Source organism: Pipistrellus hanaki (genome assembly GCF_964339955.1).
Source record: "Pipistrellus hanaki genome assembly, chromosome: 8".
NCBI classification, from domain to species: domain Eukaryota; kingdom Metazoa; phylum Chordata; class Mammalia; order Chiroptera; family Vespertilionidae; genus Pipistrellus; species Pipistrellus hanaki.
The window spans coordinates 54463201-54477729 of NC_140510.1; the positions used below are offsets into that span (position 1 = coordinate 54463201).

The following is a 14529-nucleotide window of genomic DNA, read 5'->3' on the forward strand; positions in this document are numbered from 1 at the left end:
CCACCTTCTTTCCCTCAAGGCACGTACTTTGCCTTTCTCTCTCCTCAGTTCCAAGGGCCCTCCCTCTGCCTCTGTGACTCAGTTTCCTGAGTCCACACAGCCCGCCTAGCTCACTTCCTCTACCTCTGTGACTTCTAAATAAACTTCCCTTATAATCAGAGTTTTTGACTCTGAATTCTTTCCTGGCTGAACTCCAGGACCGATGTCTAACTTCACCATTAAGACTGCAGTGCTCCTCCTCTAAAGACTGCCTTCTCCCCACACCACCTGAGCCCAGGCTATACCCCCAGCAGGGACAGGAAGAGCCTGCTTGAAGCCAACTGCCCCAGAGGAGACTCACAGACCCTGGGCACCAGGCAGCAGGAGGCACAGACCGTTAGAAACAGTGGCATTGGGACTGCCCAGCAGCACCTCGGTCTCTGTATGAACATTGTCGACCACTCGGATTCCGCATCAAACCCGGCTCTCCAATCAGAAGCACCTTGGTTCCGGACAGTTCTCCCGGTCTTTCCCATGCCTGCATTTATGCTCTGCAGCCAGCTTGACCTGCCCACTCCTTGGGGATCTCAGATGGCCCCCTCTTCCTGGTAGACACCTCACTCTTAACTGACCACCCACACTTCCTTCGCCTGTTCCCAAGTGGTCTGGGTTGCAAAGCCCTCACCAGCCTACTCCCTCCAGACCCTCTCCAGAGTGACTGTGGCCTCATGCTGAATAGTGTCCCAAGCCAGATAAAATACCCCGGGAGTAATCCTAGCAGAGGAAGCATGAGCTTATGTGCTCCCACATTCTGGGCCCTAAGCTCCTGCTGATGCAGCCTCACAATGAATCCATTTTTCTTTCAGGTGCCTATTCCTTGCTAATTAGTAACGAAGCGGGTCCAGACCATGTACTGGGCTGACCTTAAGCTCTGAAGGGAGGGGGACTGGTGAGAGGCTCCCCACTTGGCCTGACCCAGCCCAGAGGCCTGACTCTGGTGTAGGGCACCCAGAGTCTGTGGTTTATGATCAGGGCTCCTGTCAGTTCCTGGGATGCTCACTATCGGTGCCTCTGCTGCTTTTCTTGTCATTCCTTCAGGGGTCCCGTGAACGCCCAGCTGCCTGCACTGTGCTGGGGCCCCACCAGGTGGGAGGAAGATTGGAGAGCTGGGTTTGATGCAGCTATAGACTGGGAAGGAACTGCACCTCTGAGGGCCAGCAAGGTGGGCCCCTGAGCATCCATAGGAGGTGGACAGGTCCTTTGAGAGCCGAGTGCTTCCTCCGTGCCAGGAGAGCCTGCAGAGGCTCCAGAAAGGGCGGCTTTCCCCCTCCTGCTGCTTTAATTTCCTCCACCCGGTGAGGACCAGTCCAACCTGTGCAGGTATCTGAGCACAAAGGAGCCTCCGAACCCTTAGCACAGGTTCCAGGAGGGTACTGCCACCTGGGCAGAGTTAAACTTCTGATCTTGTGCTCTTTTCTGGCCCACACTGGCCCTCTGGCCACTCCTCTGCTTAGTCTTACAATGCTGGGGCAGGGAGGGGGGATGGCACTGGAGCCAAGTACTAGGCCCAATTCTGCCTGTTCTCCTGATCCCCAGATCTGGCCACGGACAGGACTAGACATCTCTATGAAGTCCGGATAGCCTGTCAGCCCTCTAGGCAATTCCTTGGAAAATAAAACTCTCGAGGTTTGGGCTGATAGAAGTCAGAGACTGGAAACTGTCCCCAGAAGATCAGGGCTGTGATGACAGTAGGCAGGGTTGGGGGGGGCGGGGTGCACCTGGAGAACCAGAGTGGGGTGCAGACACATGGGGAGACTGGCTGGGATGGGGAGGGGTGGGGAGTTTGGGGAGCACTGGGTGGGGTGAGCGTGGACCCCATCCCTGAGCCAGGGGCCTGTGGGACTGCAGCAGCCTCACGACTATGAGGCCAACCCTGCCAGGACGAGGCCACCGTTTGCACTCCCGTGACAGAGCTGGAGAGCAGGGCAGGGAGGTCGTTTGGTGCCCAAGGACATGCAGTGGGACGGGCGAGTTGGCCTTGGAACTCAGGCCCGCCCCGGACCAGCACCCACAGCAGCCTCTGGAAGCGCTGGTTGTTCCCACTTGAGTCTGGAGGCCAGAGGGCTCCAGGCTTTCCTGAGTGAAGCACAGGAGTGTGTCCCCTCAACAGACCCCGGCCATCTTCTCATGGTCCCACTCTCCCCATCTACTACATCTGGGCAGCCCTATGAGGGGCCCAAGGATCCTGGCCTGCCCAGCGGGAGGACACCAGGCCACACACTGTACCAGACTTCAGAGGGAGAGCCCTAGAGAGTGACCAAGGGAGATGCCCCAGAGCTCACACCTCCCACCATGCAAACGTGGGTAGCACGTAACCCCTGTCAGGATCAGCCCCGGTGGACAGCTTTATTCTGACCTCAGAAAGGCAGCAGGACCCAGCAGGTATCCCCCCCACCCCAATGCCCACCAGGCTCTGGACACAGCAGGTGGGCAGGCTCATCCCAAGGTCCCCGGGGTGGCCTTGCTCAGGCCTCAGTCCTTTTGCCCTTGCCCCATCCGAATTCCATCTCAGGGATGGGGTTGTTAACTTCCAGGCTCCATGCCTGGGTCATCCCTGCCCAGCAGGCTTCTTGGAGAGTGTCCACGCCCATGGTGAGCTCAGGGCCCCATCCTATGGCTCTTCACCACTGGTCACAGCCGCCCCCCTCCCCCCACCCCAGCAGGCAGTACCTCCTGGGGAGCCTTGGATCTGGTCCCCACACGCCTGGGTCGTCTCCTGGGCCAGAGTCACACACAGAGAGTCCTGGCTCTTGTGAGCCTTGGCTGCGGGCGCCCCGGCTATTGCGGATGCCTCCTGGAACTCCTTGGTCATGTAGTAGTAGCAGATGGCATCCAGGCAGCAATTGGCATCCGAGATCTTGCTAGTTATGTGGAGGGCGTCCCGAACGACACAGGTTCTCAGGCCCGTGGCCAACCACCAAGTCAGCACCACATGCAAGGGCAGGAAGCAGACCACGAACACCACCAGGTTCCCCAAGATCATGAAGGCAGCCTTCCGGGTGGCCTCCGCCTGGCCCACGTCGGCAGCTGGCCTCTGGCCCAGGGCAGTCACCACCTGCAGAGAGCAGAAGACCAGCACGGCCAGCGGCAGGTAGAAGCCCAACAGCGAGAAGACCACGGTTTGGGGGTTTTGCCGGGAGGTGTTCCCAAAGCAAAAGCCGCCCTCTTGATCCTTCAGGACCCAGCGAAGCAGCAGGGAGCCGACCACCAGCACCCAGAGCACCGCACACACGGCCCCGGCCTGCTTCGGGGAGCGGAGCCCGCGGCCATACAGTGGGTGCCGCACCGCCACGTAGCGGTCCACAGCGATGGCCATGATCAGGCTGATGCTCATGTACCTGTTGGCCAGGTAGATGCCCTGGGAGAGCTGGCAGAACACCGTGTCTTCGTTATCGGTCTGATTCAGGGAGGAGAGCATGAAGGGCAGAGTGCAGAGCAGGCAGAGGTCGGCCACGGCCAGGTTGACCATGTAGATGTGGGTCTCCGTCCACTTGCGCAGGCGGCAGCAGAACACCCAGAGCGCCAGGCCGTTGAGCAGCAGGCCCAGCACCAGCAGCAGGCCCAGGTAGGCGTGGCAGATGTGTTTGACCAGCGGGGAGCTGGAGATGGGGCAGGTGCTGTTGTTCATGGTCCTGGGGCTGCAGGAAGGGAGCAGAGGTGAGGAGGGCGGGCAGCACACGGAGCTCCAGGAATGGCAAGCCTCCGCCCATCTCTGGCCAGGGATGAGCCCCACCCCATATCCAAAACTCACTTTCCCAAAGAAGTCATAGAACCATAGGAGCTCTGAGGCCCCCACAAGCCAGACCCCTGCCCGCTGGAAGGTGGGCAAGCTAAGGCCTTTGGAGCCGGGTGGGCCCAATGTGGCCCCGTGAGCCAGCCCAGGCCTGGAGCCAGTCCCTCGCACTCTCCAGAGCCCTCCGCTCCGGGCCCTGCCATCTGCTGGGCCGAGAAGGAGAGGAGTCACTGCCCACCTCCAGTTCAGCCGATTCAGCTCTCAGGACAGGGCGCCTGGAAAGGGCCCCTCTGAGGAGGGCCCAGGATGCAGCCTGCGTGGCCTCTCCTCCCGCTTCCCAGACCTACATTTGACCCTCCTGCACCTCAACAGGGTGGTCAGCATGTATCCCACCTGGCCACTCCTGGCAGCAGAAGTCCAGACAGCAGGGGCTGTGGCTCAGGACAGCTTCCCAGAAAACTCCGGAAGTCTGGTCTTCCTCCTCCTTCCTGCCTGCCCTCCCTCCGAGTGTCCGCCCTCCCAGCCCTGCTCCCTGAGGCCCCCCGCCCAGGCCCCATCTGGGATTGGGAGCCTCTTGAGTCTTTGTGGTCAGCACCCTGAGGGAGCTCTGCCCTCCAGGCCCAGACCGGCCTCACGGTGGCACTGGGCTACCTCCACCCCGTCATCGTCATCACCAGAAGCTCCCACACAGCCTCCCCTCCCCATCTATGCTGGCTTCTCACGCCCCTCCCCCCAAATGCCCCACCACGCGGGGCAGGAGGCACAGGACCAGGGCCTGAGGATGCACCCTGCGCTGGGTCACCCTTGGAGCCCCCAGGGGGCTGCGCAGCTGGTGTCCATGGGGTGGGGTCATGGAGCATGTGATGAGGACCAGGGCAGCTTCCTCCTCCCACCCCCAGGAACACGGGCCCTCCAGGTGGGGAATGGGAGCGGGTCAGTTTGCGAAGAGGGTGGGGGGGGGGTAGCTGGGCCAGGCTGGGTGGGTTCTTTTCTCTTCTCTTCCCCCCCCCCCCCATCCCCCACTAGTTCCAGCAGGAAATACTCAGTATTTGCAGGGCAATTAGGTTCATTAGTGCTGCCGGCTGGGCCCCTGGGAGCCTCCAGACACAGACCATTAGAGAGGCTGTAGCAGGTTTCAGCCAGGAGCAGAAATATTCCACAAGTATGCCATCCCATCCCTTTTGCATTTTAAAATGGCACATTTGCCAGCAATTACAATTTCATGCATGCTTTTCCCGTATGTGACATCCCGCCCCGCCCCGTGATCTCACTCCTCGTTTTTGGAAGGATTCTGTTGGTTCTTTCTGAGTCACCTCATTTTATCCAGATCCTGAGGTTCCTCAGACCATGAGCCAGGCCAGGCTCTGTAGACACCCCAGAACCCACTAGAACCAGCCGTTGGGACCCTTCCTTCCTACCCACCCTGCCCTCCTAGCTACTTCCCACCCAGAAATCCTGGTGAGCTGCCAGGCCAGCTGTGTGAGGTGCTCCCACCCAGAACCCTCAGAACCTACCTGGGTCTACTCGTCTCTGTCCTCTGGAGTCATCCCAGGAAAGCTTGGGAAGTGAAGGCCTGGTTCCACCCAAATAACCCAGCCCCAGCATGGGGACGTACGTCTAGGGCAGGGACCCCCGCCGGCCTCCTGCCCAGACATGCAGAACCGTCCCCTTTAACAGACACTGCGTGCTCTGAGCACTCAGCTGCCGGGGGCCCTGGTGTATCTGGCCGGGGGAGGTGGGCAAAGGAAAGGGGAGCAGGCTCAGCTTCCTCTTCAGTCTGCTTCCCACACAGGAAGCAGAATGCTGCTTTGTGATCTGCACCAAGATGCCTGTGCAGTCAGCGTCAGAGAGACCTATGTGTGCACAGGGGCTGCCCTCCACCCCCCAGCCCCTCTGTCTGCCAGCCCCAGGCACCCCACAGTCGGATCCGGGACAGACAGTGGTGCCTGGGCACTGTACAGGCCTCTGGAACTGGGACCCCACCTAGGATCCAGGACTGGCAAGAGTGAATGAAACAAAAGTTGCACAAAACCCGAGGATAGAGGATGTGAAAATATACAAACGGAACATGACCCAGCCATAAAAAGGATGAAATGTTACCATTTGTGACAAGATGGATGGATCTTGAGCATATCATGCTAAGGGAAATAAGCCAGACAGAAACGGACAAAGACCACGATTCCCTTCATCTGTGGGACATAAAACAAAAAGCAACAAACGAACAAAACAAACAAAAACAAACTCATAGATACAGACACCAGAATGGCAGTCACCAGACAGGGTGGGAGGGGGAGGAGAGGAAAAGCGTTAGATGCATGGTGATGGAAAGAGATTAGGTCCGGTGGGGAGCACACAGATAGAGCAGTGGCCGCCAAACCGAGGCTCCGAGCCGCCTGCGGCTCTTTAGCCCCTTGGGTGTGGTTCTTCCACAAAATACCACGGCCTGGGTGAGTCTGTTTTGAAGAAGTGGCATTAGAAGAAGTTTAAGTTTAAAAAATTTGGCTCTCAAAAGAAATTTCAATCGTTGTCCTGTTACTATTTGTCCTGTTCACTAATGAGTTTGCCGACCCCTGCACTAGAGTATACAAAAGTCAGATTATAACCTTGTGCCCCTGAAATTTACATAATGTTGTTAAACAACGGTAGGCCAATTAAAAAAGTTTTTAAAGGTTTCCCAAAAAAGAGCTCACCAAACTGGCAACACAGAACTGAAATATTTTCTATCTAGTTTTTTAATGCTGGTCACACCCACAAGGTAGCTTTCAGTCTTGAATTAGGTGGGAGTCTAGGCCCTGGAGATACCTCAAGCTCCTCTGAACTGCAGCCCACCCTCATGGAGGGGGGTCCCCATTCCAGACCTATCCCTCAGAGCTCCTACATTAGGACACTCTCCAAGCCTCATCACAGCCCTGACCCCTCTCTGAGGCTCCCCATCACAGCCTTGGCCTGGCTCTGAGACCCCTGGCCCGGAGGTTGGCACTGAGTCAACCTCAGTTTCCCGGGCTGAGCCGTCTCCCCCACCCCTCAGGCTGCCTGACTATAGCCCTCCTTAAGACAGACAGGCAGCTGTTGTGCTGAGGACAGCAGAGTGGGGGTGACAGGCTCCCCGCCTCTGCCCCAGCCCAGAGCTGCCTGGGGAATTTCCAGGAAGGGAAGTGGGAGTGGGCACTATGTCGACACCTCCAGACAGCACACGCACTTGCAGCACGGAAGGGTTCCCCCAGCAGAGGCATCTGTCCCAGCATCTCTGCCCCCACCCTCATCCTGGCAGGAGGGGCCTCCCGCTCACATGCACAGGCACGCTGACGGGTGACCACCAAAAGGCACGGACACACAGCTGCTCAGACCGACTACCTACCTGCCGGCTGCTTTACCCGGCCTGCTCCTCCCCCTCTCCTCCTCAGAAGCCCCTTCCCAGGCCGCCCCTGCTCTGGTCTCTGCACTCTGAGCCCAGCGTAGGGAGCGGGGAGCGGGCCCTCCTTTGGACCCTCTGCACCCTGAGGGCAGGGACGTTGTCTCCTCAGTTCCCCCACCAATTGCCACCTGCAGCATTTCTCTCTCTCTCTACAGACTGCTGGGAGCCTTGTGGCCCCACCCCTGTCCATTCACAGAGGTGGAGCTGAGGCCTGAGTAGGGAGTGGCCCGGCCTGCTGACCCTGGGACCAGTGCTCCTGCCCAGAGGCCCCTGAGGAGGGCCCCGTTTCACGCCTCTTCTCCACAGTCTCCAGACCCAGGTCTGACGGATGGGGGTGGGGGGTGTCCCTCCATGGACTCCTCCTGCCTCCCCTTTCCCCCAGTCTGGCCCCCTCCCAGCCCAGTTCTGACACCCTCTCCATCATTTTTTTGTTTTTCTTGTGTGTGTTTGTTTTTGTTTTTTCTTTCATACAACTTGTCTTTTGTACAGTTGACTCTTGAACAACTTGTGTGTTAGAGGCAACAACTCCCACACAGTTGAAGATCCACATACAACGGTGACTTCCCCAAAAACTTAACTACTAGTAGTTTCCTGCGGACCAAAAGCCCTACTGATAACATGAAGTCAGTTAAGATGTTAACTGCATTATGTTAACTGTATGTTGTATGCATTATATACTGTATTCTTACAATAAAGTAAGCTAGAGTGAAGAAAAATCATAAAGAAGAGAAAATACAATATTTATTAGAAAAAATCTGCGCCTAAGTGGGGCCACACAGTTCAAGAGTCAGCTGTACTAGTCCTTAGTCTTTGCTTGTGACTGGGATGCCGCCTGCCCTCGGACAGATCACCACCGGGCACAGAACAAACAGCACCCCAATAAAGAGTATTAACCAGTTGGTGGCCCTGACAACGGGAAGAATCTGTCCAGTGACCATGCCAAGGACCGAGCAGGGTTCCTGGCTCCCAACAGGTGCCCCATAAACATTAGATAGCTGCAAGCTCAGAAACATCTGCCTGGCCCTCACTGGTTTGGCTTAGTGGATAGAGTGTCGGCTTGTGGACTCAAGGGTCCCAGGTTCGATTCCGATCAAGGGCATGTACCTTGGTTGTGGGCACATCCCTGGGGAGGGGGGTGCAGGAGGCAGCTGATTGATGATTGATGTGTCTCTCTCTTCAATGTTTCTAATTCTCTCTCCCTCTCCCTTCCTCTCTGTAAAAAATCAGTAAAATACATTTAGAAGAAGGAGGAGGAAGAGGAGGAGGAGGAGGAGGAGGAGGAGGAGGAGGAGGAGGAGGAGGAGAAGAAGAAGAAGAAGAAGAAGAAGAAGAAGAAGAAGAAGAAGAAGAAGAAGAAGAAGAAGAAGAAGAAGAAAGAAACACCTGCCTAGTGGGAGGGAGGACCTGCCCCCTGAGCCCTTCCCCAGGAGCCAGCTCCCTCCCCGTGGCAGGCCAGCTTCCCCGAGTCTGAGAGGCCTGGCCATGCTGGGCAGGTGCTAGACCAGGCCCGTCCCCTCACTCCTGGGCATCTCACAGCCACAGCAATGGTCCTCTGCCAGGGAGGACGGGCGAGGGCAGCCTCGATGCTGCTGCCAACATCCGCCAGGGGATGGAGGCCTCCTCCGTGCCTGCCACCCCTGCTGCAGTCCCAGAGCCCTGTCCTGTGTCCATTCTGACTGGCCTGGGAGAGTCCATGTGACAGGCTTGTGGGGGGAGTTGGCACAGATCTCAGGGAGGCTCCTCCAGCCCCATTCTCTGAATCCTTGGGGTCAGAGAGGAAAGGGCGATTGGGCTGTGAGAGACAGCCATGAGCTACGTATGCATCACTGCCCTAGGTCCACGTGAACCCTAGAGGGAAGGGCCCCTGGGAGGCTGGGCTTCTCGGGAGGAGCCTGCTGGACGTGTTCTTGGGCCAGCCCAGCACACCCTGCGCCAGCCCCGCTCTACAGCAGCCAACTCCCTCCCTTGAAAACCTGCCACCCTGCCACGGGGCTCCCTCCTGCCTGTCTCCCTACATAGAAGCCATCTTTGGCCTCTGAGACCCACATTCGGCTCATTCATTCATACACTCAGCAAACGTGTCTGAGCAGGGAAGGTATCACTGAGGCTAAAGGTGGGCACAGGAGGGTCAGGGTTTGAGGGAGGCCCCCAGTGGCACACCCTCAGGGCCTGGCTGTGCCTGAGGTGCCCCTGGTCATGAAGGGTCATGAAAAGGTCCTGTGGGGAGTGGGAGAGCAGATGGGCCTGAGAGGTGCCTTTGGGGCTCCCTATCCTGGTCCAGACCCCCATCCTCACCCCACAGAGTCACAGACACACACAGGCCCAGTGAGGGGAGCTCCCACGGCACCGCCCTTCCCTGCTCTTTCTCAGGCCCCTCCCTCAACAGCTGCCCGAAGCACCTGTCACCCCAGACTGCATGCCTCAAGGCATCCGGACACCTGCAGATGACAGAGTGCCCCATCAGCCGGCTGCAGCACCCCACCTTCCCGGGCACAGCTGGGCGGGCCGCTGTGCAGCGAGACCACAGCTGGAGCTGGCAGAAGGCAGAGGAGGCTCTGCTGGGCGCTGACCACGAGCCCTGGCTACCCTGACAGACTCACCTGACAGCGGCTGTTCCCCTCCTCCCGGCTGGCTCCCCAGGACTGCTGGCTCCGGCTCTGCTCTCCGCCTGCATGAGCCCCCTGGGACCCCGCCCAGCAGCGGCCGAGGGGGGCCTGGGAGGCTGCTCCGTTTCCCTGTCACATGGGCAAATGCCAGAGTCCTGACTCCTCCCAGCCTCTTGCCCTCTCCCTGCCCCTGCGGTGCTCCTCTACCCACCCAGGCCTCCTTCCCCGGTCTCTACCTGAGGCTTCTCTGACTGGGAGGCTGGCCACTGGCCCCACACCAGGTCCCGCTCCGGGACAGGCTGCCTTCCCGCAGGGCCTCAGACATCAAGCTGTCTGGTCTGGATCCTGGCCTCTGTCTGCGAGGCACCCCCCACTTCCAGGAGGTCATGCCCCTGCTCAAGAACCAGCTGGGCTGCCCACTGGCGGGACAAGAGTTGCCAGGCCTGCTCCTGGCGAGGCCCTCAGGCTGCAGGGGTGATGGTGGAGAGCCTGGGGTGTGATTGCATCTCACCTCTGCTTGCAAGTCAGCTGTGGATCTCCAGCAGCTGGACCCAGAGCTGAAGGGCGTGTCTCCCTTTTCTAGGACATGTCTCTCTGTGAGGGGTTCCCAGCCCCCCCAACTTCCGCCCCAAGGGCAGCAACCTCCAGCTTTGGCTGGTTTGAGCTAGTGTGGGGTAGACCCAAAAAAGTTATCTTACTCAGCAGCCTCTCGAGAAACACTTGCTGCGTTCTCATGTCCTCCTCTTTCCCCAAGACCGCTGGCCTCTGAACTCACTTGCCCTGGACTTTGGGCAAGATGCCAGACAATAGAAATGTGAACGCACTTCACAGGAAAGGCTATGTAAAGGGTACATTAAAGATATGAAAAGACCCCAACAGACTCACAAAAAGAGAAACAGAGAGTAGAAGTGCCTACAGTGGCATTTCCGTCTCTCATGGGCAAATGCCAGAGTCCACAACATTTGGGAGGGACGGGAGTTATAGCCTCAGACCTCTCCCGCTGATACCGAGCATGGCACACACCCCATGGAAGGGGGTTCGTCATATCTACCAAAATTAAAGATGCGTGGCCTTTGACCCTGTAAAGCTGCTCCTAGGAACCCATTCTACAGGCAGGCAGAGAGAAAAGCTGCTTCCCATGCTATCTCCTCCCTCCCCCCGGGGCATGCAGGGTCGCAGCAGCCCAGGGGCCGTGCTGGCATCTGTTCCGTCCAGGCCACCGAGCAGCCGGCAGCTGGAGGAAGGAGGAGCCATCTCTGTGCCACCACCACGAAGTTATCTCCAAGAGGTGCCGCGAAGTATAATAAACAAGGGTGTGAATGCTCATTCACTTATTTGGGGCCAGCTGGTTACATTTTTACAAGCGGGAGGATAAGCCACCAAGTTTGTTTTCAATTAAATTGTGACCTGTGGGGAACAGGTGGATATGGGGTGAGGGAGAGAGGGGTAGAGACTAGACTTCTGTGAATACACCTGGGTATGGATTTGACTTTAGAACCATGTAAATAGTCATGTAAAAACTAAAGTCAATTAAAGTACATTTTTAAAAAGCAATTCTTAAATTTGAAAACAAGATGAAACCATGAACTTGGATTAGCAGCTGGTGGCATAGCCCACTGAGCTCGCCCACATGACTTTAAAGCCCAGTATTCTGTGGGATGGGAATGGGGGGATGAGGACAAATATGTGATGCCTTGATCAGTAAAAAAATTAAAAAAAAACAAAAAACTCCAGTATTCTGACTATGTCTCTGCAGCCTGAGGACAAAAAGAATGACGAAGTGTTTCATCTTCCAAATCATTTTAAAACACACGTTTGCCTACATAACCCAAGGATAAAACGTTTTCACCTTCTCGGCAATCATGCTGTTGGTCATGTTGTTTGGGGATTATTGTATGTCTTAGGGGATAAAGCAAATGAATAATTACGTTGGGTGTGGGATCTAGAAGATGCAGATAAGTCATCAGTAAGGTTAAGAAAGCCACATAGGTCAGAGCTGACGAAAAGGCAGCACCTACTCGCACTGTCTCATCTACAAAGAAGCTTCCTGCTTCTGTCCACCTACGAGGCTGGGCCGGGGGGAGACGGGTGGGGAGAAGGGAGGGAGGCTGGACTGTGTTAGGGGTCGGATTAGAGTCAGGCCAGGGTCCACTGAAAAGTCATGAGCAAGTCTTGATGTTTTACTTAATGTTTGTTCACTTTGAAAATCTGAAGAGTCCAAGATTATTTATCCAGAGTCCTGTGTGGGCATGTGCATGCAAACACACACACACACACACACACACTCATACAAACACACCATCCAGGGCCCCCCTTTCACATCTGCTCATCCTCACCCAGGACACACACCCCTGCTTGCACCTCCTCAGGGCACACCCACCCTCTAGCAGCTGCATCTGTCCCCAGCCATCCACGTGCTCATCTCCAGCATAGATCTGCCAGCACTGCCTCAGCCAGACCCTGAGCCGAGCGCCAGTCTCTCCTGAGGTCAGTGACACCTGCACAGCTCCCCAAGAATGTAAGGGTTATTTTCGCATTAGAATGCTAATCAATAGAATTCATTACATCAATAAAGAAGAACATTTATATAATCCTTTCAGTCAATACCCAAAAAAAATCATTTGACAAAATCCAACTTATTTATGATAGAAACTCAGCTAGGAATGAAAGGAAACTCCCTCGATCTGACAAAGGGCATCACAGATAACCTACAGGAAACACCGTACTCACTGTGGGGGGACTGGAAGCTCCCACTATGCTTAGTAGCATGGACGGTGCCTACCACTTCCATTCCGATGGTTCTGGACTCTGATTAGGGAAAATAAGGCAAAAAAAAAAAAAATGCTTCCAGGCAGGCAAGGGAGAAGTAAACCTTTCTATTTCTACATTATGACTGCATTGTGTATACAGAAAAATCCGAAGGAACTTATCCCATAACTATGAACCAGTAAATAAATTAGCAATCTTATAGGCTATGAGGTTAATAGACAAAAAATGTATTTCTGGCAACAAACAACTGAAAAAAGGAAACTAAAAATACAATAGCATTTATAAGCATCAAAAAAACAAAAGTACTTGAGAAAAAAGTAAAATGTGTATGCTCAAAGATACAAAATACTGCTGAGAGAGACTCAAGAAGGTCTCCATAGATGAAGGTAGATGGAGAGGTATACCATGCTCATGGATTCTAATATTGATCTATACATTCAAAAAGCCTCAAGTGTCGTGTCTGCTGGTTATGCTTCCTGGGCATATCTAATAGATACTGACCTCTTCTTTCAGTCTCCATCACCTCCCACCTAGCTAGGACACAACCATCTGTTCCTTGGATGTCTGCAACAGTCCCCAACCTCCAGTCAGTCCCCAAGACCTCAGCCAGAGGGAGATGTCAAATAAACTCCCATCAGGCCCTGCTTAAAACTGCAGTGGCTGCCCTTGCCCAAGAGAAAAAACCCAAGCTCTTTAAATGGCCTCAAGGCCCTTTCTTTACCTATCCCTCCAGCCTTAGCGCTCACCATGTTCTCTGAACCTGCCCCTCTCCCACCTCCACTGCAGGCACAGAGAGCGCCTTTTCACTCCCTGGGGATGCCCAGCTCTTGCCAGCTTCTGCCCTGCTCCTGGCTGGCCCTAATCAAGGATCACCCACACACATCATCTGCCACCTCCATGTCAGGACTATCTAGGGGCCCCAGACCTGCAGAACTGAATACTACAGGGAGCTGGTGGGCACATCCTGTCCCCAAACTCACCCTCAAAACTGGAGAAGAGCACAGCCATGTCCAAAGACCCCAAAGAGTTCCCAGGAGCAACATGACTCTTCTATTCACCTCAAAATGCAGCAAAACCAGTTTAAATCTGTTAAATGTTGGGGGCAGAATCCACTAAAATCAAATGAAGCATCCATGGGACACTGAGCAAGAAACTATTGTGAACTAAGTGACAGAGCGAAGAGAGCCTGGAACATGGGAGAACTTGGCGGCAATCTGGCTGTCCCTGCCCCCTTTCCATCCCGCCTCCTGTCCAGGAAGTCTGGCAGGCCAGGCCCTTTCCCTGTCTACCTGCTCGCAGGGAACCGGGGTCTCAGTACTCACTGCAGAAGCTCTGCCACCCTCCACGCTGATCCAGGCTTGGGGGAAGGAGGGTGGGCGAAGACATGAAGAGCCAGGACCAGGACTGGGTAGTACAAGGCTCCTCCGGAGAAGGTACCATGCCTCTGCAGCAGGAAGTGAAAATGAGAAGGAACCGCAAACAAAGCGGGCAAAGTCTGCTGAGAATGGTGGGAAATCTGTTTTCACCTGCACACACACCTGTCTGCTACAACTGCCAGCTACTGTGCACAAGAGGGAGGCGGTCTTCACCCTCCACTGGCAGGTCCACAGAGCATTTGGGGACGGACCCCAGGTGGGCCTGGCTCTGGCTGGACATAGCCCTGGGCTCAGCACTGGCACTCAGCTTGGCTGGGCAGGCTGCTCCTCAGGGTTGCATGGAACCCCAGCTCAGCCCGAGCTGCCCTGCCCTGGGCTCCGCACCAGCCACAAACATGAGAATACAAAGACTGAGGCCCAGGGTCTCAGGCATGGGAGATAGGCCATGGGGTGGGAGGGGGGCCTGCTCAGACCCTGGAAGAATGGGGAACAGCCCATGTTCCTCCACTCCTCTGGACAGGCTGGCCCACCCCTGCTACCAAGGACTCTAGGACAAACCAGAGGGCTAGCGCCGGGATGGGGGTGTGGAGG

At 56.0% G+C, this 14529-nt stretch overlaps 1 protein-coding gene across 6 annotated transcripts; it reads right to left on the reverse strand.

Moving 5' to 3' along the window:
- Positions 1-2355: 2355 nt before the first annotated feature.
- Positions 2356-13966, reverse strand: LOC311626504 (G-protein coupled receptor 35-like). 6 transcript variants are annotated; one of them, XM_084891942.1, is made up of 2 exons: positions 5287-6833; positions 2356-3677 (listed from the first exon to the last, which is right to left on the reverse strand). In XM_084891942.1, exon 2 carries the CDS (start codon positions 3665-3667, stop codon positions 2651-2653), a length of 1017 nt encoding a protein of 338 aa, XP_084748068.1. In that variant the 5' UTR covers positions 3668-3677; positions 5287-6833; the 3' UTR covers positions 2356-2650. The 6 variants fall into 6 exon arrangements, with proteins under 6 accessions (XP_084748068.1, XP_084748071.1, XP_084748067.1 ...); XM_084891945.1 differs by lacking the exon at positions 5287-6833 and adding an exon at positions 13885-13966 and having other exon boundaries at positions 2362-3677; XM_084891941.1 differs by lacking the exon at positions 5287-6833 and adding an exon at positions 9788-9917 and having other exon boundaries at positions 2362-3677.
- Positions 13967-14529: the final 563 nt, after the last annotated feature.

Coding starts and splice junctions, on each gene's coding strand:
- LOC311626504 (XM_084891940.1), bottom strand. CDS start 4,329: ATGGGGCCTGGGCGGGGGGCCTCAGGGAGCAGGGCTGGGAGGGCGGAC. Junction 3,678..4,165: donor CTGCTGCCAGGAGTGGCCAG/GTGGGATACATG, acceptor CCCTTCCTGCAG/CCCCAGGACCATGAACAACA.